We start from the raw sequence: 26840 nt of genomic DNA, 5'->3' as shown, positions 1-26840 counted from the left end.
CTGGGGCGGCTGGGCGAGTGCCAGGAAGGAGAATTTTACTCCCGTGGCTTTACTCAGGCTTTTACTTTTGCTCTTGCATTTTTTTCTACTTCAAGTGATTATTCATAAATCTCATGAAATGAAATCCTGGGAGCTATTGGATAGTAATTTAAATCGAACACACGCCGGCACAGACGAGGCTGCAGATGAGTCACTGGGGCCCTCGCGGTAAGCTACAGCCCTGGTGGGTTTCCCCGGCGGCCGGCAGGTCTTGGGCCACCATTCCTGGCCCTGAACCTGCCAGCAGAGGCGCAGCTGGCACACAAGGACACGCACACACAGCGGAGGGAGGCAGCATCATTTTAAAACCTTTAACATAAAATTAATTTTCCAGCTATTCCTGGAGACCAGACAGAACAAGAGAAAAGTAACAAAAACTGCAGCGTAGCTTCCTTTCAGCCAAAGGAATCCCATTTCTGCACCCCACAGTGGCTTCATGCTATCATTACAGCAAGTGAGGCGGCGGTGTGCAGAGGGCCCGGCCGCTGGGCCTGGCCCTTACAGACGGGTCACTGGATTCTCAAATAGGAAACGTTTGCAAGACAGCAAGTCCTGTTTAAGGCATTGCCAACACTGCCAGGAGACACGGGTGCTCCGAGCGGCCCACGGGAGCCGTTGGTTAGCAAATGGGAAACTTTTGGAAAGGGCCGACCTGCGCCGCGGCCTTCACAAACGGGCAAGAGCCCGGCCGGCCTGGAACCAAGGCCTTTTCCAGGCTGCAGCCACGGGCCCCAGGAAGCATCTGAGAAGAGTTGTTTCGAACCAAAGTGCACAAGGGCCGTCCTCTGTCCCAGAACCTCGCCTAGCGCACACCTGCATGCTGCCCAGACAGGCTCCATTTGAAAAAATCAAACTAAGTGGAGGAGAAATCCAAATTCCGTGTTGAGCCAATTGGGCCTTCTTCTTCCCAGCCAAGGACCCCTTCAGGCCGTGCTGGGGCCACTCTAAAAGGCTCCGCTCCCCGAGGAGCTCGCACACCTCACTGCATGCCAAACCACTGCTCCTGGTCGGCCCACTGGGCCGCCTCGCTGTCGCTGCCCTCCAAGTCTCCTTCTTCCCCGCTGCCTTCCATGTCATCCACGTCTTCCTCCTGAGTGGCATCCGTGGGGCTCTCCTCCTTCTCCATCTTCTGCATCCCCTCCAGAGACTTCTGGTCATTGGGATCCAGGCTGAGGGACAACAAAACAAAGGAGGCGGCGCTAAGTCCCGTGCAGTCACTGAGCATCCTGGCAGGCCAGGACCACCACGGCTCCCCCTCAGAGACCAAAGAGCAAAAGGATCTCCTCTAGACAGAACCCCCCCGAGTCGGCCACGAAGGCCACCTTCCAGCTTAGTGACCCCTGCGCCTAGCATCGCTGGAGCTTAGAAGGGCCAACGTTCCAAATCGAGCCTCTGAGCTTGGCGCTCGTTACTCTCCTCGTCACCCACTTAGCTCGGTCCCTGGTCCCAAGCCGATCCTAACCGGAATGACCACTCAAGCCTTGTTAGGCAGAGGTCCACTCTGAACGCCCTCAGCTTTGCCCCACGTCAGCTATGCGGGAAAGACCAGCAGCTCAACGCGCTGCGTCTGCAGCCAGTGGCTGGGCCTGAGCTCCCACGTCTGGATGGTAGGTCTCGGGAGACTATCTCAGCGTTGCGGATTAATGCTGCTATCGGGTCATTCACACTTCCCGAGCCTGGCTGGCGCCTGAGGAAAGCTCTTTAATGGATGTTAGTCTGATAAACTGATGGACATCAAACCTTGGCCACGGCGTGCCACCAGTCCCGGCTCCAGGATTCTCCTTTTTCAAGGAAGGGGATCCCAGGATCCGGGACCTACAGCTGAAAGGAACTCAGAAGCAATGTGCCTCCTCCCCAGGGAAAGAATGTGCTTTGGCTGACCCTCAGATCAAAAGGCCTCAGAGGGGAATCGTGAGGTCCAGAGACAGAGGCCAAGTAACTTGCCTAAGACCACGAGTCATAAGCACAGAAGGTCTTCTGGTTCTAGATCAAGAAATGTTGGAGCCATCCCACCCTGGACTAGAAAAATCTCCAGATCATTTTAGTTCTAACATTCTCATCTAGATCTTGTTCCTACTGATTTAGAAAGAGGGAACATGTTTGGCAGCCAGCAAGCACAAACCAGGACATGTCTGCCTCCAAACGCTGTCACCTTCTATGCAAATAGAGGCAGAAAAGCGCCTGGCACCTCGGACAGCTTCTGCAGCTAGGGGAAGGTGGCGGGGAACAAGACGGATCGCCTCTGCAGCCCGCGCGGCCCACTCTTGCCTACCTGATCCGGAGCCTTACCTTAGAGCAATACTGTACTGGTCCATGGCTTCCTGATATTCATTGACGGCTACCAGGAAATCACCCAGGATCCGATGCAGTACACAGTCACTCTGATTGGCCAAAGCATTCCTCAGCAAGGCAATGCCATCTTCATATTTCTGTTCTCTGCCTGCGGAGAGCAAAATGACCTCCTAGTCCTACTTCAGGGGTCTGCCGGAATGTCCAACCAACCACAGCCTTCATCACAAGCTGACAATCTAGTTCTAGAACCGGCAACGGCAGAGTGAGCACAGAAGGGAGAGCTCATTCTAATTCCTGCCCCATTAGGGGTTCCAACTCTTCTCCTCCTTTCCATGGACTGCTACTGCACTGGCTCAAATTAGAAGTCAAAATGCAATTTGGTTTTTCTGACAGAAATGATATGATTCATTCTTGATCCATATGCTTTCTTTAAACAAAAACCATTGCCAGCTGTCTAAGAATTGATACTAAATATTGGTTCCAAGGCAAGAGAGTGGTAAGGGCTGGGCAACGGGGGTTGAGTGACTTGCCCAGGGTCACACAGCTAAGAAATGTCTAAGGTCAGATTTGAACCCAGGACCTCCTCTCTGCAGGCTTGGCTCTCTAACCACTGAACCACCCAGCTGCCTTTCCAAGTATACTTTCACCAGGGACAATATCTGGCTAATATATCGTGTAGATCCAATATCTGGCCAATAGCAGCCATTCACTCCAGCAGCATAAAGGACCTTGCCTCCTACAAGTCAGTCCTACTTAACATGAACGGTCTTTGGGATTTGCCCAAACTCACTCAGTAACTCTGCTTTCTTCACCACTGCCTTAATGTAGTCCGGCCTCTGGGTCAGGGCTTTGTCCAGCAAGGTCTTAGCTTTCTCCTGGGTGACGGGATCTTCAAGACACACAGTGGCTAGAAGAGTGAGGGTCTGTGCATTTGCTCCAAGGGTTTTATAGACATTGTTAGCCATCACCATTGCCTCCCGGATACTGTTGGAGGCTAAATAGCATTCAATGAGCCCTAAGAAAGAAGACAAACCAAGAAGGAAGCAAACAGCATTAATATTCCCGCCGTGCTGCTCCGCTGCCCACTGAAGGCTTGTGCTTCAGGAACCTGTCCAAAAGCAGGCCCCTGGTCTAGAAGCTTCTAGAATGAAATGAGTCAACGAGGCCCCTCTCAAGCATGTAAGGAGAGGAAGAAAGGCCTTAATGCCTGCCTCGGACACCCAGGATATCAGGCAGAATTGTCCTAACGGGAGCCATATGGAGTTTGCTATGCAGTCTGGGGAGCCAAAGTGACCAGCAGAATGTCTGCGAGGAAGAATCCTCCTCTTCTTCCTCTTGGACAACAAGTATGTCTTATTTGCTGTTTCCAATTATCCTTAGATCTGTGTTTAAAGGAAGACCTAATGCAAAAGGGCCTCTGCACACTTCGAGCAAGCCAGACGTCTGGTCGAGCAGAAGACCTAGTCAGGCAGTCTAGGAGAAATGAAATGTTTTATTCTGAATGGCATGGAAGAGCTCTGGGCCACAGAAAAAGGTCCCGTAGCCTGGAGAAAGTTTTTAATTCTCTGAAAATCAAATCTTATGACTAGCTTTCTGGTCTCTTTTTTCCTACTCTCTCCCCCACTTTTTCTCACTTGCCCAGGCTAGAAGGGCAGGCCCACGCTTAGGATGATTTGTGCCCCCTTAGGCAGCCTGGAGGCCCTCTGCTGCCAGGGGCTCAGCGGCTTGGTGCCCAACTAAGTGCTAATGCCTCCTTGGCTTTAATCTGACTCAGAGCTCCCAAACTCAAGGGCTCCAACACTGTCAACCTGCCCAGCAGCAGCAGGGACTACAAGAAGGAGGGTGCCCACTCAGCTACAATACCAAAAGATGTTTGATGTGATCATTTTAAGGACAGCTCACTCCTAGCCCCAGGCTGACACTGGGGCAGCCACGGGGGAGCACCCCTTGGCATGCATCTCTCAGAACCACAGAGAACAGAACATATCTTAGACCAATAGCTTGCCCAGTCAATGGCAGATCCTCCAGCATCCTCCCACCTAAAACCAGTCAGTGGAATAAAGAATTTATTCCTGCCCCAAGCTTAAGTTACTTAAGCAAAAACCAATCAACAGTGAAAAGGACAATGTTTTCATTAGCCACAGAGCAAAGCTCACTCCTTCTACTCAGAACCTCTCCTGGCTAGAGTCCCACTTCCACTTCCATGCTAGAAGCTAGCAGGGATTTCAAAGAAGGAAGGTGAAGGAGGGTGTAAAAGAACTAGAAACTGAGAAGGCTGCCCATCAACTGGAGAATGGTTGAAGAAATGATGAAGCCTGAATGTAATGAAATACTATTGTGCTCTAAGAAATGAGGAGCCCATTTCAGAGACAACTAGGAAGAATTGTATCAACTAACAGAGCAAAGTTAGCAGAACCAGGAGAAAAAACAATTCATACAATAATAATAATAATACTGTAAAGAGAAACAACTTTGGAAGAACCAGTGCAATGCCCAAACAAGATTCAAGTGTACCCAGGAAGCATGTTCCCCGTTTCCTAATAGAGAGGTAATGAGCTCAAAGTAGAAATTAGCAGCTATTTTTTGGATATGGTCAATGCAAGAATTGGTTTTACTTGACCATGAATATTTCTACTACAGTTTTATTTTTCTTTACAATGGAGATTAAAGAAGATTGCTTTTTTTGTCCACTAAAAAAATTAAATTTTAGAAAATGAAAAGGAGTTTAATAGCTGACTGAAGAAAAAAAAGGATATGTAGCCTTTCCAAAGGGAGGAAGAGAAAGAGCAAGGAAGAAAAAAGCATTAGCTATTGGGAAGCTAGCCTCAAGTAATCCAGAATATGAAAGAAAGGAATCATGGTATAATGCACAGGCTCTCAACCACAGCAGGAAAAGCAGGCCTAGACCCAAGTTTTCCCTACCAAGAATACAGTTGAGTATTAAATCAAAAGTCCTGTTAGGTGGGCACTGCTTATTTGTTTTGGGAAGAGGAAAGCTGAAAGGAGTGTTTAAATATAACATGATTTTTAAAAAGGAATTGTAGCTTTTTAGCTCTATCACCATAGAATTATTTTCCCTAAATTTTCTCTTCAAATTTGAACTTATCTTACTTGTGAGAGTAAAAGCACTCCTCAGACTTCTATTTTTATAAAAATCTACTTGGGAGGAAGTGCATGTATAAGATCTGTTTTCATTTCTGTGAGGTGAGTCACCAAGTAGTAGTGAAGCTGGCATGGCTGCTTTGAACTTTTGGAGTTGAGTTCACATGAACTTGAATATCTCAAAAGAAAGCAAAGGGTAAGCCAACCCTTACCCACTCTGGACTCAGAGAACTGCCTGGTTCCCACACCCAGCCCTGCCCCAGGAGCAGGCAAAGGTTCCTTCCATTCTGGGCATTCAGAGTGAAGACTATGTAACATTCCAAGCCCTCAAAAAGCACAGAGAAGGAGAAGCATTAACCATGGCCCATTACACAGGGTAGAGGGAGGAAAGCTGCCCCAAATGGAGGAAATCTGAATTTCTAGATACCTGAAACAAAACTCCCCAACATTAGGAAGCCAGATATATGTACCCTGGCCCCTTCCACCAGGCCTCAGTAGCCTTTGGTATGTTGATTGCTCTTACCTTCGTAACAGTCTAGTCGGCAAGGGGCAAGACGTATGGCTTCCCGAAAATGAATTATGGCTTCCTGAACTCTGCCCATATTTCTAAGGGCTGCTCCCTTTAGCAACAAAGCTTGGACACTGTTGCTATTGAGCTGAATGGCCTTGGCTCCTAAATACAAGGCCCGAGAGTACCGTTTACTATAGAAACTATGACATCTAGAGGGGGAAAAAATGATAAAGATTATTATCCAAAGTACTAGAAGAAATTTCATTATTTAGTCAAAATCAAAGGGAAACCTCTAAATTCACATACAAACCAATAAAATACAGTTGTCTATTTTCTTTACAAATAAATCATTATCAGGGCATGTAGGTGGCATGGTGGATAGTGTGCCTGGCTTGTAGTCAGAAGGACTGAGGTTCAATTCTGGCCTCAGACATTTCCTACTTCTATGACTCTGGGCAAGTCTTTTAACTCCATTTGCCTAGCTCTTGCCCTTCTGTCTTAAGAGTTGTAAGACAGAAAATAAAGGGTTTTTAAAAAAATTATCATAATCAATACTTTTGATTTTGACCCAAGATCTTTGTCAAAGAACCAGCTATTAAAGAAGTCTTAAAATGAGAAATCTTTAGAGGAAGGGGAAAATTTGTAACTATCTAAGTTTATGCTATTAAAATGGGACTAATTTAAACTGTCATTTACAAAGTTACTTTTTAGAAGAGACCTGGAGTCAGGAAGACTAGAGTTCAAAACCAGGCTCACACAATCATTATCTGTGTGGCTCTGTGCCAGTTATGACTTGTCTGCCTCAGTTTCCCCATCTATAAATTGAGGATAATAACACCCATCTCCTGAGGTTGTTGAAGATCAAATGAGATCATTTTTGTAAAGCACTTTGCAAGCACTTTTTAAAAAGCTATAGAAATGCTAGCTGGATATTATATCACATATTTCATTTAGGAGGCCCAGGCAATTCTCTCATTACTGTGAATTTCACTTTATCCAAAACAAAAACCTTTATATTGTATAGAAGGGAGGAAAAGCAATAAAGTGTAGGCAACCCTACCCAGACACCACCCAAGGTTCAGCATGCTGATCAGAAATATTAAATAATCGGCAGCCCAGGCTCTCGACATCCTCTAGGCGTCCTTCTCGTGCCAGTAAGTATCCATAGACATCCATTCCTAATGGAAACAATCATCCTGGTTCAGTGGCTTCTCACCATAAATAAGGTATCGCAGAAAGAAGACTTTCTTTTGTAAAGGAGCAGAGCTGAACAGTTGGTGGCCCCTGCCCATATGCTTTCCCACCAGGATAAACCCATGCAGGAGCAGAGTTCTGTCTCTGCCTGCCCAGGTTCTTTCCCATTGGCTTTCTTTAGGCCATTTTTTTGCTTCATAGAAATGATTGTCACATAAAATAAATCCACTTGGAAATAAAAGTCAAAAGATCAGCCACAATCTCTGGCTATTTTTTTCAGTTGTTGGTTTCACCCTCTCCCAGGGTGATGCACAGCTACCCTGCCATCCACCACGGGCATCATACCAAAGAAAACATGCTATCATTCTTCTGTGGCAAAAGCTCTAGACTCAATTCAGGAAGAACACACTTGAGGTGTTAAATGTACCAGTTACGTTCAAGAAAAAGTTAACCTTTTAAATGTTCTAGGAAAAGCAATCTGACTCTAGTCTTAGTCACCCAAAAGTTCTTCATTTCCATTTGTTTTTCCTTGTTTTCGAGAGTTCCCAGAAACAATGTCCAAACTCTCTTAGGCCACCTAAATTCCACTGGCCTCTTCCTTCAACCTTTCTTCTCTGATTACCATTCCCATGAGAACTCATTCACCTCCTACCTAGATTGCAGCAGCCTTCTAAAAGTGATGCACCAGACTTGTGTTCCTCTCTCTCCCATCTTAGTTCTCCTTGTTATGTATCAGAGACTAGCTTTTTCCAAACCACTCTGAAAATGTGGGACCACTCCATGGTCTTCCCATGTGTGGTGGAAAAGTCATTGAAATGGGAGTCCAAGTCCAAGATCAGTGCTTCCAGCTCTGTCACTTACTAGCTGGGTGATCACAACAAGCTGACCTTACCATTCCTTTCATCTCTCTGGACCTTCTTTTCCTCATCTGCATAAGAGGAATAACACTTGTACCCCCTACCTCATAAGGTGGTTTGACAAATTCATGTCATCATCTTGAAGCTCAGTACTCAGATGCTAGGGGTCATCATTCTCTGTGACACACCTACTCAAGAATACGAAGTGATTCCTTCTGGCTCTTCTGCTGGGCTCTCTCACCTCCCTCACCTGCCCTCCACTAAGTCACTCCTCGATGTTCCCAGCATGTGTCCTTAATCTCAGTCAAAGCACTCAGCTGGCTCCAGAGGGTTCTGCTCCTTCCCCATTCCCAGCTCTCCCAAAGCCAGGAAGCTGCCCTACACACCAGGCATGCTTATCAGTTCATCTCTGAGTCTTCTCTCACAAACTGTTCTGTTATCCTAGAGTAATGCTGAATGTCTAGGAGATGTATTATCTCTACTAGATCCTGGTGTCTGACTAAACCCTCCTTTTCCATCCTTCTTTGCTCACTTCCTTCTCTCTAAGGCCAGGAAATGGGTTTGTGATTTTATCAGGGTGGCTGCCATTGCCCCCACCACCACCACCAGTAGGTTCTGCCAGAGCATTCTATGGCTGAAATTTGTACCCTTTTCAAGCAGAACCAGGAGAACACAACACAAAGACTGATACATTAAGGCACAATCAAATGTAACAGACTTTTCTACTAGCAGCAATGCAATGACCCAAGACAATCTGAAGGAACTTAAGAGAAAGAACTCTATCCACATCCAGAGAAAGAACTGTGGAAACAGAAATGCATTAGAAAAATATATGCTCCATCACATAGTGCAATAGGGATATGATTGGGGTTTTGATGTTAAAGGATGGCTCCACTGCAAATACGAATAACACAGAAATGGATTTTGAACAATGATACACATGTAACCCAGTGGAAATACTTGTTAGCTTCAGGAAGGGGGAAAGGGAATCATGTAACCCTGGAAAAAGATTCTAAATAAAAAAAAGGAAAAAAAAGAAAGAAATTTGTACTCTTTTCAGCCAATCCAGCGATGAGCCTCAGAGGTCAGTGAGGCTGGATCTTGAATGACAGACAGACCAATGGTCACTGCAGCCACGGGACCTTGCTCAAACCCTATCCAGTGCAGCGGAACCTGCCAAGGGTTGTGCTCCCTTTGTATATAGCCTTTGAGAACAAAGACCTCCAATCTGACTCTATCTGCTCTCTACCTCTGCCACTGGTCAGTAACCTTTGGGTTAAGATCTTTGTGAAGGAGGATTCCTACTAGCCATGAAGAGTTTGTCAGCACAGTGACATCCTGGAATAGTATCTATATTCTTTCAGTAAACATTACAGATATTCATTAAACAAGCAGGGAAGGGGGACTGCTACAAAGCTAATATCTAATAACATGCTCATCACTAGAAGAAATCATTGACAATTTAGACCCATATGCAAAAATCATTTAAATACAGATACTAGAGCATCATATTAGTAAAAAGAGAATTCTGATAAAGAATCACTGATAAAGTGATTACAGCCTTGTTTATGAAAGATTGCTACACAAAATTTTATCAGAATTAACTCTTCATTTTCCTCTGTCTCTTGAGTTTTCTCCAAGAATTAGAATGACTTTACCTTTTATCAGATAGGGATCCAACATCTGAGCCTGTTCAAATTTGAGAATGGAGTTTTTGTTATCTCCAGCTCTGAAGTACAGATCTGCTAGGCTCCCCAGTAGGTCCACATTATCTCTCAATAAGGACTTTTTCTCTAGGGAACTTTAAGATATTGGAGATTACATAAAACAAACACAAAAAAGTCATCAAATACAAGATTATTTCCTAACTTCTAACATAAAATGTAGCTTACAAAAACAAAACAGGGATAATTAACTAGAGAAAAATATGGGGGAAAAGATTTCAATACTTAGAATAAACTTTCTTGCAATGGTTTTGCTGATAGTTATCAGAAAACAAACACAATGTAATTCAAGTTTCCAAAGGAGATGCCTACTTGTTAGTCAGCCATAAACCTAGACAAGATCACTAATCTCAAAACCCAGAATTTCTTTTGTCTCTTTAAGAGAAACAGTTGATTTAAACACCCTGAGCTCTCCAGAGGCAGCCCAGGCCAGCATTAACAATAGGACAGACCCTCTGAAGGATCAAACCCGCTATTCTTGCATAGCAAGCTAAGGACATCTGCTTTGCCAGAGAATTAAATTGAAATTGGTCAACCTAATTCTACATTTAACAGGTTTCCCAAAAAGATGATTACATCTGGGGCTATTCAATATGGGGAGGAACAAGTGAAAACAATGTGGAGCAGGTGACAACACCCCAGGGACAACTGGCAGCAAGAAGCGGACTATGTTGAGGGCCCTCAGAGAAGCATCTTGCTGGCTGGGCAGCCAGGCTGGGCACACGGGGACTCCCAACAGGGAAAGGCCCTTGAGAATGTTAAAATTAATTGTCTATAGTTCTTACCAGATGGTATTGATAGCTCTGGTGTTGTCGCCAGTGTGCACAAAGGCATATGCTTTGATCCACACTGAAAGCCAGTCCAAGTTAGGAATGCTCTGAATTACATTCATTGTCATGGATGCCACTTCTGCACCTTTTACAGAAAGGGACAATAAACCTAGTCCAAGACAGACAGAGAAGAGGTAAGGGATATTGTCCATTTTGATGAATACAATAAGTATCTACTATACTTTTTTTATGCTAACTGGGACTATATACTGACGTAGACATCTTGATTTACCATGTTTATCTGTAAAAACATAGAGAGCACCAGATTTAGAGTTGGGAAGCCTGGGTTCAAACCCTATGCCCTCAAAATCTGTAGATTTGGGCAAATTCCAGAACCACTTGGTGTCTCAATTTCCCCATCTATATATCTATGCCAACTACCTCCTCAAGATGTGAGGAAGCTCTCTGTAAAACCTCAAAAGACTATGTAAATGTTAGTGTCCCTGTCACTCCCAATGAGTGAGTCTGAGAACATTTCACTTTAAACAGCAAAGTCAAGTTGTCCTGACACCCTCAAGTCAGCAGCCATGATAAGTGAGCAGCCAACACAATGAAAGAAGGTATCTCTACCTAGAATGGCATCCAGAGCCAGGGGACACTGTCTCAGCACCTCTTTGTAACTGGTCACAGATGAGCGTTCCTGCCCAGCCTTCTTGTACAAGTTGGCCAACATCATGTTTATCTGTAATCAATAAAATCATCAAGAAAGAAAACAAGAAAGAGAAAAGTCAAATGAAAACCAAGCGATTCATCACAAAAGAGTCTTCCTCCCCATTAGAACTAGAACCCCAGGGTTTCCAGGAAAACACCATTTCCCTCCTGGTGACCCTTCAGTGACTATGGCTGCCCACTAGGCTCTCTAGTCTACATGGGAAGCCCAAAGGCTCCCTTGGCTGACCAAATCAAGAGCAAACAGTTCAGTCAGGTCTAATCCCAAGTCTTCTGCATCTGAAGACTGGAAAATGCTACATTCAAAAAATATTAGTATTATATTCATCCTCTTTAGATTTATTTTTTCTTGTTCTCAAAAGAGCAAGAAAAGTCTCCAAGCAGTTGCTTGGGTTTTTATATTAACATCTAATTACAATTAAGGCACAAGAAAGAGGAACTAAGGGCACAAGGGGGAGGCTCAAACTGATCTCCCCAGAGAGGGAATGTTTGGACTTCCTCCGATAATTAACCTGGTATGACTAGTATTTAAGAGATGACCCATGGCTACAGTCTCCAATTGCCAAAAGAATGTTGAAAAGGACAGACATGATCTAATACCCACCAACCCCCAAGGTGATAATCACACAGAGATCATCCACACTCTTTTTTAAAACTAGTAAGCAGACTCCCACATTTTTGGCACAACACACAAATATGTGACTTACTAAAGCTTTACTAAAACAAACCTTTCTAGACATGCAAGAGGGTAAAATGAATTCTGAAGAAAAAGAAAAATGTCAAAAGGAAGAGAATGCAGAGGGCATAACAGTGTTTATAGTTTCTACAACTATATAAAGAAAATCAGGATACCTAATTTTTAAAAAAGCAAACTACTAGGGCTGCAAAGCATTTTCAATGACCTAATTATGCAGTCCCACTGAGGCATGAATATGTGCATCTTGTAGCTTACATTTACATAAAGCTTTATATAAAGCACTTTCACATTCAGTATCCCATCAGGCCTCAAAATAGACCCATGAGAAGGTAGGCAAGGCAAACAAACAGGAGAAGCAAAGCCCATCTTTCTCCAGTTCTCTGTGTCTACATGATGGCTTTCCGTGTGTGGACTCTCATTACCGTGCCATATGATGGAACACCTACAAGTGGATCCAAAAGAATAAAGGATATCTGCTCTTAACAAAGGCCTCCTGTATATAAACTTGTCTAGTATGACACCGTTCTCAAGCCATGCACTAATGCAAAACACCTTCTGCCTGACATTAGGTTTTCCATTTTAAACTCTGAAAATGTAACACTTGATAAAAAGGGAAATGCTTAAAGGAAGACTCCAGTGCTAGTATCTTCAATAACCAAGGATAAAAGGCACTTTCTTAACTACTGGATCTTGCAAGCTGTAGTTGGATAGGCCTGCCCTACTGGAGTATAACAAAATTCAGCTCTGTCCATTCTTAGCCTATTTCACTGTCACTGCCAATCTGAGTTTTTAGTATTTTCAAATGGGATAGCCAATCCTTTTTCTTCGAAATGCCCTTCCTTGGAAATCTCATTCTAATAACAAATCTCACAGTTCCAAACCCAAGCAGTAATAAGCTCCTAAGGCAAAATGAAGAACCTTTATGTGACAGATGTATTCCTATTAAGAGAACTGAATACTTACTAAGTTATTTTAACCTATCACTGGAGTTTTCCTTTAAAAAGGTGAGGGAATGTGTGGCGATGTTTACCATACATTAACAGAAGTTCATTTAGATGCATTTTGACTCACTTCCTTGTCCTTTACACAGACTGAGAAGCCCAGTTAACTCCCTAACGGACAAGAAAGAAAAAGTATAAATATTATGCTTGATGAATATATCTTTTGTGTTTGCTCCTAGCTATACAGAATTAAGGATAGGAGGTCTAAACGCAATGTGAACTTATTTTTACACAGAAAAAAAGTAAAAAATTTCTAGTTTTCTGTGTGCTGCAAGTCAATCATCCCATTAAAAGGAAATAAAAGTAACAGAATTTGGGAATTGGAAGGAACCTTACTGATCACCTAGTCCACATAGAATGGAAGGTATAAATAGTAAGGAGTTAGAAATCTATGAAACTCAACTATTTCAACACTTTTCCCCAAGAGATTCCAAGAGCCCCATAAGTCACTGAGGAAGAAATCTCAATATTTATTTACTGAAAAAGAAATATTATCATTCAAAATTGGCATTCAGAATGCCTTTCTGTAAGAATTCTTAAATATAATCTCTACCTCTCTTGGGCAAAAAACCAACCCTATTATGTGATAAAAGAACAACAAAATCCTCGAGTGTAATGGTGGGGGCATTTCAGAAAACACTAGAGTCCAAGTTAGCAGCTGGGAATAATAGTTCTTTAGTGATATTCCTAGGCTTATAATATGAAAGAATTAGTATGTTTTTAAAGGAAATATCAGAAGTAAATATGATTATATTTTAGGCCAGATGTTATACTGGTTTTAAAAATAACTGACTTAGAAGTTATCAAAATCTTCCTTAACTACTGGGATTAGTTTAAACAAATAGTGATCATACTAATCATCCACTTTTAATCTAAGGATTGAACAACTCACTTCATACAAATCAGAAGGTGACTTTTGGGGTCCAGACATTATAAACCTAATCTAGACCCAGTCTCAGAGGCTCTAACTATCTGAAATATAACAGAACCCTCTGGTTTAATAGCCCCCTCTCTAAAAAGCCAGATGTACTGTTTCTAACCTTAACATGAAAATCTTTGTTAGTGGAACAAGATGTACAAAATGAAGAGTGTCTTGGTGGATTTTTGGCGTGATGTAGGGATACTGAATATGAATATAAATTTAATTTTAAGTGCAAAGGTTCTCATTGCTCTTTTAATTACAATGCTTTCAGAAACACTCTGATTAATGTTGCCTTGTACAATAAAATACAAATATGTATCCCACATCTTAAGTGTATACAGAAGGGCTTAATGTTCTTGAATTCTTAACAAAGGAATAACAAATCAGTTTCCATTATCCTGACACAAGTATGGATATTTTAAAAAACCACAGGCAGAGAAGATGAAATTTTTTAGAAATAAAGCAATTGCCAAGAGACTTCTACTGGCAATATCCTATCTCCTAGGACGAGAAACCAACCAAAATAACAAACAGTCCTTGTGATTCCTTCCAGCTGACATCTCCCTCAGCTGAACTTGCCGACTTGGAGAGGGAATTTTTTCCCTCTCTTGCCCTAACTATATCCCATCACAGTAGAACCAGCAACAGGTTAAATCATGTGCAAACAAGAAGGGGGGGGCCCTTGCTCATGGCATTCAGAGGAAACATGGGCAAGAGAAAGGGGAAAAAGAAAAACAAAGGCTAGAAATGGACCTGAAGATATATCAAACCAACCTACTTTAGGGGTTCTTTGTCTTGAAGGGATCCCATCAAGGACAGCGATGGCATCTTTGTCTTGTTTTAGCATTGTGTAACACTCAGCCATTCTGTATTTCACTTCAATTTCAGATGGGAGACACTATAAAAGACAAAAATATTTTAAGTGATTTCAAAATACTATTGAAGACACAACTCTTTGGAAGGGAAGGTGAATTCAAATACTATTCTACTTCACTTTCTTTTCAATTCATTGAATAAGTAAAAGCTGCTACAATCCAAGCCCTGCCCTCAGGAAAGTACAGTTCAGAGTGGGAAGGACAAACATACAAAGAGCTATTAGACAAGTTCAGAGACCCAACTCTGGGAAACTGCGGTGAGAGAGGAAAATCTTCAGGGAGAAGGCAACATCCATACTGCATCTTGGAAGAAATGGCTGGGAGACAGCAAAAGACAAAATAAAACTATCCCCACCACTTACCAAGCTTTTAATGGGCCTTATATTTTAATAGAGTAAAGTTAACATATAAACCATTAAGTTAATATTAAAGAAATACAAAACAATTGGAGTAGACAGGTGGAGGTAGACTAACAACTGCGAAAACAGGAAAGGCCTGTCACTGGAGGTGACTCTTGAACTAGACCCAAAGGGGCACAAGTTTTTCTAAAAGGTGAAGGTAAGAAGGAGCACTTTCAAGGCAGGGGGACAGACTATGTGCAATGGGCAAATATGCCCACTGGTAAAGAATATTGAAGAGAGTGACATGGAATTGGTTTGAAAAGGCAGCTTATGAAGGAAGGCTTTCAAACAGAGAAATTTCCATTTTATCCTAAGGATCATCTCTGTTGTTGACAAAGCTTCCAGGGCAAAAGTGGGACCTCTATGTTTCTGGAATATCAATATGGAGGCTTAGAGTTGGAAAGAACTGGAAGCAAGGAGTCCAATTAGGGGTCTATGACAGAAGCAGGGAAGGCCTGACCTAGAGTAGGAGCAGGCAAGGTGAGGAGAGAAAAGAGATAATCTGGGGGTTGTTAAAGTCTTAGCAACTGCTTCCATATGGAAGGTGAGAATGAACAATCAAGGATGACTCACTCCAAGATGTTATCCTGGCTAAGTGGAAAGCTTGATATCTCTGATAGAACTTAGGAATTTAGGAAGTGTAGTTTAAGTAGAGAATAACATGTCCAAAACAGAACTCACTAAGTTTGGCCTGCCTATGAGACATCCAGGTAATTAAAAAAAAGTCCAGAAGCATCAGGCTTTTGGGGCTATAAAACTAGTATAAGGAACTAGAAGAGACCCTGGAGATTGTCTGGTCCAACTTCTTCAATTTTACAGATGAGGGCAATGAAGCCCAAAGAGGGAAAGGGAATTATCCAAGTTCATTCATCAAATACACGACAGAGCTGAAACTAGAATTCAAGCCTCATGGCTCCAAGACTGACTGATTTCTCCTTTTGGCTTAGGAGACCAAAAAAAAAAAAGAGAGAGAGAGAGACTTTGAATTCTATCATCTTGTAAACTTAGCTTTTTTCAGGGAATGTATTTCTTCAGGGTATTTGCTATGTGTTAGAAACTCTCTGTTGTCAAAACAAAATGTATCAATAAATCTTTTTAGAATTAAAAGAAAAAAATTCAGTCATCTGAACTTGCCAACAAAAGACGGTTATTTTAAAAGAGCCAGGAAAAGGAAATGAAGTCAGGTTTGCACTTTTTCAGGGGCCCATGTTACACAATAAACCAGTCCATCTGAGTCACCAAGTACCTGACTCTGAGGAGTTGAAGCAGCATTCCCAGTAGAAGGTCTCACTTTTGATGTTTTACTTAAGGCCTTCTTCTGCTGGAGGGCCATTGTGTACTTGCTAACAGCATTCCGATATTCTTTATCATGAAAGAGAGAATCTGCATGGTAGACCAAAAGCTGGTACTTCTGAGATGGAGAGAATAATTCACTGGTGGAATAAAAACAACATATCCCACCAATAAGTTCTTCCTCAAAATTAATGAAGCACCTAAATACAGTGCCCATAGGACCTAGCCCAAAGCCTGGCCCACCAAAAGAAGTATGAATAAAAGCACAAACTGCTCCACATCAAAGAGAAAATAGCATAGTTACTAAGAGAATGTTCTTAATCTGTTTTTAAAAACTCCTATCTTCTGTCTTAGAATCAATGAATGCTTTGTATCAGTTCCAAAGCAGTGTATTAAGGGCTAGACATCTAGGGTTGTGACTTACCCAAGGTCACACATTGAGAACATGTCTGAGGTCACATTTTAACCCAGATCCTCCCAACTCTTGGCCTGGTGCTCTTATCCACTGTGCTACCTAGCTGCCCTGAGAATAATCTTGATCTTGATCAAAGTCCCAATCAACCCACCAGTCTAACCAAAATTAAGTTAAAAGTAGTTGAATATCCCGGATGTTCTTTTAATATCTTCAGGAACCAAGAGTAATAGCTAACTTAGATTTAAATGTCTGCTAGTAGAAACTGTATACCTTACATATCACATGAAACAAAATGAAATACTCTAAAGTAAATACTAAAGACAGACAAAAACCAGATTTCCTCACTGTCAACACTAAGCAGCAATGTGAAAGAGCATTACACTCTAGGATGCTTGAAATGTACTAATGGAACTGATGGGCTATACAATCAATGCATTTTTAGTGATTTGTAATCATTCTGTTTGCAAGCAAAACATTTCAAAAATTCTGGTAGTCCTGCATACTAAATCCACAATGATGGGCAACTTTAAATATGACACCATTTACAGAGAACTGGTTGCAAATATTCAAAAATTTCATTTTGATTGGTTTTTAAATGGTGCCAATACCACAACCCTAGAATTAAAATATTAACCAAATGATTCTTCTATTTGGTATCAGATGTATATGTCCCATACTAAAGAGAAAATTTGAATAAATGATGAATAAGCAAAAGAAGAAAACAGAAACCTCAACATGTTTTAACTGTTATAAGAACCAGAAGTCAATAGACAAGAATTTTTTTCTTTTGGGAGGAGACAGGAAGGAATTATGGCAAAAGAAAAAATAAAATTAAACTAGAAGAGAGGTGGCTTCAAATGGGGTTGAGGATAATCAATTGAGGTAACAATTCATTTCTGAGTGACCACAGTCCTCTCAGAAGCTCAGCAAAAACTTTCAGAATATTTTTCAGTGATAGATTAGAGGCAACAACCCAGCTGAACTCTCTCAACATTCTCTTCCAAACAATTTTAAAATAATGCCTCATCAAATTTTGGAGAAGCAGAGCCAACCAAAGGTCAGAGTGAGGCATTTTTCCAGACCAAGAAAACTTAAAAGGTCGACAATATAGGTCTGTGATGTTGGGGTAGAAGCTGGTCCAGAGTGCACATGGTGCAGCGTCAGTACAGGCCTCAGAGGCAGCTGAGACAGCAACAGCAGCAGCCGGAGGAGCTCTCAGTCTAGACATGTTCAGAGGCAGAGAGCATTAGCACACAGGGCTGCAAAAGAATAGGGGACTTGGTCATAGTTCCAGGGTGAATAATAGAGCTGATACTTTTAGTTGCAGGGGAACGAGGGCCTTTCTTGGGGAAAAACCAGTGTGGACCAAGAAATCAGTGACCACACCTCTCCCTGAATTAAACTATCTTGGAAGCATTAAAAACTTACAGATCCCTAGAATTAGCTCTAAAAACAGCAACACAAAAAATTCTAAAGCAGGGGACAGTGCCTCCCTATCCCCAGGTGAGCAGAATCCAAATTTAACATAAAGTTCCAAGAAAGAGGGTGGTAAAATGAGCAAACAACAACAACAAAAAGAACTTAGACCATAAAAACTTATTCCAGTGTCAGAGATGACCAAGATATACTCAGAAGAAAACAATGTGAAAACAGATACAAAAGCTCAAAGAAAAATGCTGATTGAATATAAGACTAACACAAATTCCTGGAAGAGTTAAAGAGATAAGGATGAAAGATGAAAAATTAGAAAAAGAAATGAGAGCAATAAAGTAAAATTATGAAAAGGGAATAGCTTGGGGAAAGAGGTACAAAAAATACTGAAGAAAATAACACCTTAAAAAAAAGCAAGTAGTACCCTATTCATTTTTTTTAAGGCACAAAAATTCATTAAAAAAAAAACTTTAAAAAAATAAATAGGCCAAATAGAAAAGAAGGCATAAAAATTCAACAAAGAAAAGACTTCTTAAAAAGCAAAACTGAACAAATGAAAAATGAGGTACACAAGAAAATATTTCCTTAAAATTAGATTTGGATAAGTGGAATTATGATTTCATAAGAGAGCAAAAAACAATTTAAAAAAAGAAGAAAATGTAAAATATGTCATCAGAAAAACAAATGTCTTGGAAAATAGAGAATTACTGGACTATGTGAAAGGATCACAAAAACAGCCTAGACATCATCTTTTAAAAATTTATCAAGAAAACTGCCCTGATAGCTTAGGGTAAAATCCAGAGGGTAAAATAGAAATTGAAAGAATGCACCAATCACCTCTTTTGCATGAGACCCCAAAATAAAAACTGCTAAGAATATTATAGCCAAATTCCAGAGCTCCCAGGTAAAGGAGAAAATATTGCAAGCAGCCAGAAAGAAACGATTCAAATATTATAGAACCACAATCATGTAAGATTTGGTGGCTTCCATGTTAAAGGACTTGAGGGCTTGGAATATAATATTCTAAAAGGCAAAGGAGCTAGGATTATCACCAAGAATCTCTGATCCAGTGATATGAAGGATACTATGGCTATGTCAGGGGGAGAAAAATGGATATTTAATGAAATAGAGGACATTCCTGATGAAGAGACCAGAGCTGAATAGAAAAAAGTGATATTCACACAAGATTCAGGAGAGCATACAATGATAAAACATGAAAAAGCAATAACAAGGAACAAAAAAAATGTTAAACTGATTTTTTTTCCTTTATCGGTAGATGATACAGGTAACTCCAAAGAACTTTATCATTTTTAGGGAAGTTAGAAGGAGTCTGCATATAGAAGGCATGAGTGTGAATTTATTATGTTAGAATGATCCCATCCCCAAATGAAGGAGTTCAAAAGAGTGATCGGCTGGGAAGAGGGGAAAGGAAAGGCAGCACGGTGAAATTTTTCAAACTTAAAAGAGACAAACAAGGAAGAAGGTTTATAATGGAGGGAAAAATAGGATGAAATGGCAGGCAATGTTTGAATCTCGTTTTCATCAGAATTGGTTCAAAGAGGGAAGAAAATATATACACACACCAGTTGTGTATAGAAATCTATCTTACTCAATAGGAAAATAAGAAGGGAAGGGGATAAAAGAAAGGGAGGATAATAAAAGGGTGAAAGAAAGGAGGCAGTGGTCAGAAGCAAGAGGAATAGGATAAAGAGAGAGAAAAGAATAAACAGAAGAAAATGGGATAGATGGAAATACACAGTAATCATAACTGTGAATGTGAATGGGATGAGCTCACACAAAAAAGGAAGCAGATGTCAGAATTAATTAGAAATTAGAATTCAACAATGTATTGTTTATAAGAAACACACTTGAAACAGAAAGATATACACAGATTTAAAATAAAAGGCTGGAGGAGAATTTAATATGCTTTAGCTAAAGTAAAAAAGGTAGGGAGAGCACTCATGACTCCAGATAAAGCAAAAGTAAAAACAGACCTAATCAAAAGAGATAATGAAGGAAATACATTTTGCTAAAAGGTACCATAGATAATGAAGTAATCATTTCTCCAATGAAGGCTTCATTTCTGAAATATATAAATGAATCAAATTTATAAAATTAAAGAGTCATTCCCCAAATGATAAATGGTCAAAAGATATGAACAGGATATGAGAAGTTTTCCGAAGAAGAAATTTAAGCTATCTATGGCCATATGAAAAAAATGTTCTAAAGTTCCTACAGATTTAAGAAAAACAAATTACAACTCTGAGGTACCACCTCATACCAATTCAGAAAAGACAAATGCTAGAGGAGATGGGGTAGGGGCTGGGGGGAGGGGGGGAGGAGTGGAACAGGTACAATAAGAAACTGTTGGGAGAGCCTCGAACTTGTCCAATAGTTCTGGAGAATAACTTGGAACTATGCCAAAAGGGCTATAAAACTGTGAGAACCCTTGGACCCAGCACCACTAGGTCTGTAGCCCAAAAAGATAAAAAGGAAAAAGATCTAAATATACAAAAATACTTATAGTGGCTCATTTTGTGATAGCAAAGAATTAGAAATTGAGGAGATGCTCAGCAATTGGAGAGTAGCAAAAACTGTGGCATATGACTGTGAAGTACTATTTGGCAATAAGGAATGATGAGTGGAGGTTTCAGAAAAACATGACGACTAAAATGAATGCACTGTATACAGTAACAGCAATATTATAATGATGATCAACTGTATATGCTACTCTGATCAAATCAATAAATACGATTCAAAACAACTTCAAAGGGCTCAAGATATAAAAGTTATCCACCTTGTGAGAGAACTGATGAACTTTAAGTGCAAATTGAAGTATAATTTTCTCACTTTGTTTTTATTGCCTCCCCCCAATATGATTAATAGAGAAATATATTTTGCATGATTTCACGTATATAATTGATATATTGCTTGCCTTCTCTGTGTGTGGAGGACGGGTAGGTGGAAAAGAATTTAGAACTCAATTTTAAAAGAATGTTAAAAATAAATAATTTTTCAATGTAAAAAATAGAACATTTTCACATGCCTTCCCTCCTTTTCCCAGGCTCATCTCATCCCCCCCACCAAAAGTTTCTCAACAAAACTGAATACCACCAGTCCCCAAGGAAAACAACAAGGTTGAGGCAGAAAGAATGGCATAATTCCTGGCTCTGCCAATTATTATTATTTATAACAACAATTCAATTCAACATTTATTACCTATTTAATGTAAAAAACTATACTAGGCAGTATGGATTTGGGATAGGGTGAGGAAGGCAGTATAAACCTGTGAGGGCATTCATTCGTATAGAGAAGTCTCTCCACTAATGCATATTAATAACTCTCTGCCCAGGTATAATCCTGGAGAGCTGCCTTGGAGGGGCACTTCAGAAGTTAAGTCATTAGCCCATGATCAACAGAGCCAGTATGTGTAAGTATTAGGATATCCTGACTTCAAGGCCAGCCCTCTACAGAACTTGTGATAATTTATATATTTTTTTTTAATTGCAAATACTGCTCTCAAGGAGCTCACATTCTCCTGGAGAGAGCAAATGTGTGACATGTACATAAGTACATTTAATATAAGGTAGTAAGTGATGAAAGCAAAGGAGAGAATTAGATTAAATACCCTAGGAAAAAGGAGGGGGAAGAGAACACCTGCCTAGAGAGAGAGAGAGAGAGAGAAAGCTTCATGGAAAAGGTGGTTTCTGAGCTAAATCTAGGAGGCACGAGAAATTGAAAAGGTTGAGGAGGAAGTACATTCCAGAGATGGGCAGTAACCTCTGCAAATACACAGAGGCAGGAATTGAGGCTGGGAAACAGAGTAGTCCAATTTGTCTGGAATACACTGTACATAAAGGGCCCTCTGATACTGTGAAACAGGTCATAGAATCACAGAATGTCAGAAGTAGAAGGAATCTTTAAAATTATTATTTCTAAAACACTTCATCTTTTATAAAGTATTTGCTTCACAATAACTGCAAGAGAGTGCAGGGATTATTACACCCATTTTACAGAAAAGGTCCACCCAAGGGAAGTGACTTGGGTAAAACAGCTAGTGCCAGGCTGAGATTATAGATAAATATGTGATTTTATCATGTTCAATTTCTCCATCTTTAAAATAGGGATAGCACTACCTACCCCATAGGGATGTGAGGACAACAAAACCTCACAGAATTTCATCATTGGAAAGGGTCTTCTTTAAAGCCAACTACTTTGACCTATCACTAAACATAAATTACCCCTAACAAGTAATCATCCAACATTTTGGTAAAGACTTCTGGTTAGGGGGAACCCATTCCACTTTTAAACAACTTTTGCTAGGAAATTTTTCTTTACAAAGAACCAAAATCATGCTGCTTTGAAACCTGCTTACTATTCCTAGTTCTGCCCTCTGAGGCCAAGCAGACAAATCTAATGCTTTTTCTTTTTTTAAACCCCTACGTTTTGTCTTAGTAACAACTCAGAAAGGTAAGGGCTAAACAAACAGGGTTACGTGACTTGTCTAGGATCTAATATTTTTCTACCTCTGACTACCTTTCAAATATACTTGAAGTCTGCTCTCACTTCTTTTTTTAATTTAATCTAATTTAATTTAATTTTTTATTTAAAACCCTCACCTTCCATCTTGTAATCAATACTGTGTATTGGTTCCAAGGCAGAAAAGTGGTAAGGGCTAGGCAATGGGGGGTCAAGTTACTTGCCCAGGGTCACACAGCTAGGAAGTGTGTCTGAGGCCAAATTTGAACCTAGGACCTCCCGTCTCTAGGCCTGACTCTCTGTCCACTGAGCTCCCCAGCTGCCCCCTGCTCTTACTTCTATGCTAAGTCTTATTTAAGTATCTTTATCCTCAAAGAGTGTGAACTCAGGGATTCTCTGGATGCTTTCAAGCTTATCAATGTCATTCTAAAGGACAATGCTCAGAAATGAGCACAAGATTCCAGATCAGGATTGAACAGAGCAGAATAAACTGGACCTACAACCTCCCTGGTTCCCAGACATTGTTGCTGTGTCTGACCCTTTCTGGCTCCATTTGGGGTTTTCTTGGCAAAGAACCTAGAAGAGTCTGCCATTTCCTCATCTAGCTCATTTTACAGATGAGGAAACTGAAGCAGTGACTTGTCTAGGATTTGTCTGAGGCCAGATTTGAACTCATGAATCTTCCTGACTCTAGACCATCTCTAATGCAAATTAGAGGGTATTGGCTGACTCTCTGAGTTTGCATTTTGCTAAAAATGCCAGATCTTTTTCAAACTTCTGCCTAGCCCCAACTCCCACATCTTATACTCATGAAGTCAATTTTTTGTTTCATTACAAGAAGTGTAAGATTTCAGATTTATCACTATTCATCTTTATCTCTTCCAACTTGGCCCAAACTTCTAGCCTGTTGAAATCATTTTTGATCCCAACTCAGTTACTCATCACCTAACAATGTCTGACACATAACAAGTACTTGAGTATGTGACTATTTGTTATCTAATATCTGTAAGCCTCAATTCCTCTACTGTAATATAAAAGGTTGGTCTAGTAAATCCATAAAGACCCTTCCAGTTCTAATTCTATGATTCACCAAAATGGAAGCCTCCTCCTTAGGCCGTCCATGAAGTTCCTGATGCTGCCACCAATCCCAACTTGGTAACCACCTTCCCTTGAGACATCACTTAACCTTTCCCCATATTTCTCTATTGTGCTTGTATAACAATGCAAAATATAGTCATCTATGTAGGTGTATGTGGACTGATTATGGTCCTCCTCCACCAATTAGAATATAAGTTCTTAAAGAGAAGAGACTGACTTATTTAAATTCTGTCTCTCCACTCCATCTATCTATCACACTTCTACACACTCAGGCTGTTTCTTACACCTGGTATATTGCCCCACTCCTCCTCAAATTGTCATCCCCTTTCCCCATTCTGGCACATCAAAGTTGGGTAATGAATGCCATTCCCCCTCAGAATGCACAAATTAATTAGTTCTGATATACTTAACACAAACATCTTGAATTAGAGTTTGGCATGTTTTGATCTATTCTCAAAGGCATCAATCAGAAGACTTTAGAGCCAGAAGGGACCTCTGAGGCCATCGAGTTCAATTCCCAAAATTTACAGAGAAGCAAAGTGGGGCACAAAGAGGAGTAGTGTCTTGCCCAAGGTCACACAGCTGTTAAGTCTCTCAGGCAGGATTTGAATCCAGGTCATCACTGACTCCACTATACTCTATCCACTATGCCAAGGTGAATCCATCCATCTCTAAAAGCTATTATCTTCTATTTTCCCTGACTCTTGTAGCCAAACTCCTGGAAAAAAAACCTGTCTAAACTAGGAGCCTCTACTTCCTCTCTTCTCACCTCCTTCCCTGTAGTCTGGTTTACCACCTCCTCATTTAATCCAAACTGCTCTTCCCCATGATATCTTAGCTGACAAACCTAACAGCTTTTTCACAGTTCTCATTTTCCTTGACCTCTGTGCAGTCTTTGACATTATTGATCATTCTTTCCTCTTGGATACTCTCTTCTCTCTAGGTCTTGGGACTTTCCTCTTTCCTGGTTCTCCCCTACCATTCTGACAGCTCCTTCAACTTCCTTTGTAGGTTCTTCATCCAGGTCACAACTTCTACCAGTAGGTGTCCCACAGGCCTCTGTCCTGGATCCCCTTTATTACTTTTACTTGGTGATGTTACCATCTTCTGTAGATTCAATTATCATCTCCATGCTGATGATTTTTATTAAACTCTTACTTCTGTTTTAGTATCAACTCTAAGACAGAAGAACAGCAAGGGCTAGGGAACTGGGGTTATATGACTTGCCCAGGGTCACACAGCAAGGAAGTATTAGAGGCCAGATTTGAACCAAAGTCCTCCCAACTCCAGGTCTAGCACTCCACACATGCAATATCCTACCTACCTGCCCCTTCAGATTTATTTGGTTATTTTTAAGTCCTTTATCTCTTGGAATCAATATTCCAAGATAAAAGAAAGGTAGGAGGTAGGCAATCAGCATTAAGTGACTTGCCTAAAATCAGTTAGGAAATGTCTGAGACCAAATTTGAACCCAGGTCCTCCTGAAACCAGGTCTGGCACTCTATCCACTATGTCATCTAGCTGCCTTCGGATTTATTTTGCAGCTATAAAACCTTTGCTTTGTTATAACGAAAAGGTTTTGGGGCTGGGGGTAGGATTACTGTATAGTCAACCAGGAGAAAAAAAGGGATGTGTAAATTTAATCTACGAGGCTAGGAAACCACACAGATAGGACAGTGTGAAGCAAAAGGCTACATTAATTAAGGTTCCAAAGAGCCTCTCCCGCCTCCGCCAGGGTATTCCAGTCCGGCTTCAAGCCAAGGTACAGAGAGGGCTGTCCTTAGTCCATGCCCTGACCCCACTCCCTACACCAAGTTCTTCTCCTCGCCTCAGCCACGCCCCTGCCCAGAACCCCATTCCCCAGGCCCCATTACACCCCTGATCCCATTCCTTATTTTAATCACATCCTATTACCAGTGAGCACCTCCAGCTCAGACCACCCGAAAACTCTAACCCCATAAAGCACCCCTAACCCCGACCCAGTCCCCCCCCACTCCTAACACCCTCCCCCCCGAGGGCTCATCCAAACCCCACCCACCTCAGACCCCGGACCCGCCTCCTCCACCAACCCACGGCTCACTGGGGCCCCGCCCCCTCTCCTGGCCCAGGTGCGCTCTGGCCCCTCCCCTTCCCATTCGCCCCGCCCACTAAGGACCCTAAGTCTTTCCTGATTCGGATGTTCGCAAGGCCCTTTTAACCCCACACTATGGGCCCTAGCCCCGCCCCCACAATCCTCCTCGCCTCTCCGCGCCCACTCGTGCCCTCGCCACGCCCCTCAGCGCCCTCCCCCTTCTTTCCCCACCCCCCCACCGGACCCTTCTCGCTGGGCCGCACTTACGGGTTGTTGTTGCTCATAGTGAGGAGGAGGCTGCTAAGAAGCCGCACATTGGAGTGCAGACCCGCGGCCGCCATGTCCCGCACGTGATCTATCACGTTCATCCTTGCTTTCCCGGCGGGGCCGCGAGGCAGCGGCGGCAGACGAGGCGGGGACCGGACACCTACGGGTTCGGGGGGAGGGGAGGGGAGGGAAGCGGCCACAAACGGGATGAGCGGCACTTCAGCGAAGGCGCCAAAATGGCCGCTGGCCCGGGGTCCTCACAAGGTCCCTACACTGAAACGGATGGGAGTCTAGGCTAATGCCTGTGTGGAAAAAAAAATCCTTGTTCCTTCTCGTAGCACTGTCTGAACAATTACGCTTGCAGCTGAAGTTAAGAGTCAAGGTATATTCGCGTAACTTTCTCTCTAAAAGGAATATAAATTCACTAAGTAAAGCCCAGCAGCTCACGGAGCAAATTAAATATTTTCGTCAGGCGCGGCTGAGTCAACCCTAATCGTGCTTGCTCGAGTCATTGTTCCACATGGTTTCCACCCAGTCCCTCTCTGCCCCCTTGCTGTTTTGCATCGTGACCCTAGTTGTGTCTCCAACATATGTTCACTAAGCGTCCCTCCTCCACGGGGTGCCTAGGCTGCTAGTAGTCCAGTGGAGTTAGTAAGATCCGACTTGGGACAC

At 41.8% G+C, this 26840-nt stretch overlaps 1 protein-coding gene across 2 annotated transcripts; it reads right to left on the bottom strand.

Moving 5' to 3' along the window:
• Positions 1-323: 323 nt before the first annotated feature.
• Positions 324-26433, bottom strand: ANAPC7 (anaphase promoting complex subunit 7). 2 transcript variants are annotated; one of them, XM_007489854.3, is made up of 11 exons: positions 26169-26433; positions 16361-16547; positions 14617-14736; positions 11120-11231; positions 10505-10658; positions 9654-9796; positions 7005-7122; positions 5957-6153; positions 3122-3346; positions 2329-2479; positions 324-1208 (listed from the first exon to the last, which is right to left on the bottom strand). In XM_007489854.3, exons 1-11 carry the CDS (start codon positions 26267-26269, stop codon positions 1019-1021), a joined length of 1698 nt encoding a protein of 565 aa, XP_007489916.1. In that variant the 5' UTR covers positions 26270-26433; the 3' UTR covers positions 324-1018. The 2 variants fall into 2 exon arrangements, with proteins under 2 accessions (XP_007489916.1, XP_007489915.1); XM_007489853.2 differs by lacking the exon at positions 16361-16547 and having other exon boundaries at positions 26169-26296.
• Positions 26434-26840: the final 407 nt, after the last annotated feature.

The sequence above is a fragment of the Monodelphis domestica genome, chromosome 3, assembly GCF_027887165.1.
Source record: "Monodelphis domestica isolate mMonDom1 chromosome 3, mMonDom1.pri, whole genome shotgun sequence".
In the NCBI taxonomy this organism is placed as follows: domain Eukaryota; kingdom Metazoa; phylum Chordata; class Mammalia; order Didelphimorphia; family Didelphidae; genus Monodelphis; species Monodelphis domestica.
Note: the sequence above shows the minus strand (reverse complement) of the source record. Positions and strands in the feature narration are given on the sequence as shown.

Excerpts from the sequence above, each read along its gene's own strand:
- ANAPC7 (XM_007489854.3), bottom strand. The coding sequence starts at position 26,269 with ATGAACGTGATAGATCACGTGCGGGACATGGCGGCCGCGGGTCTGCAC. Across the intron at positions 14,737-16,360 it reads CTTCAACTCCTCAGAGTCAG|TGTCTCCCATCTGAAATTGA; the intron begins GTACTTGGTGAC and ends TGTCTTTTATAG. Across the intron at positions 10,659-11,119 it reads GGCTCTGGATGCCATTCTAG|GTTTATTGTCCCTTTCTGTA; the intron begins GTAGAGATACCT and ends GTCTTGGACTAG.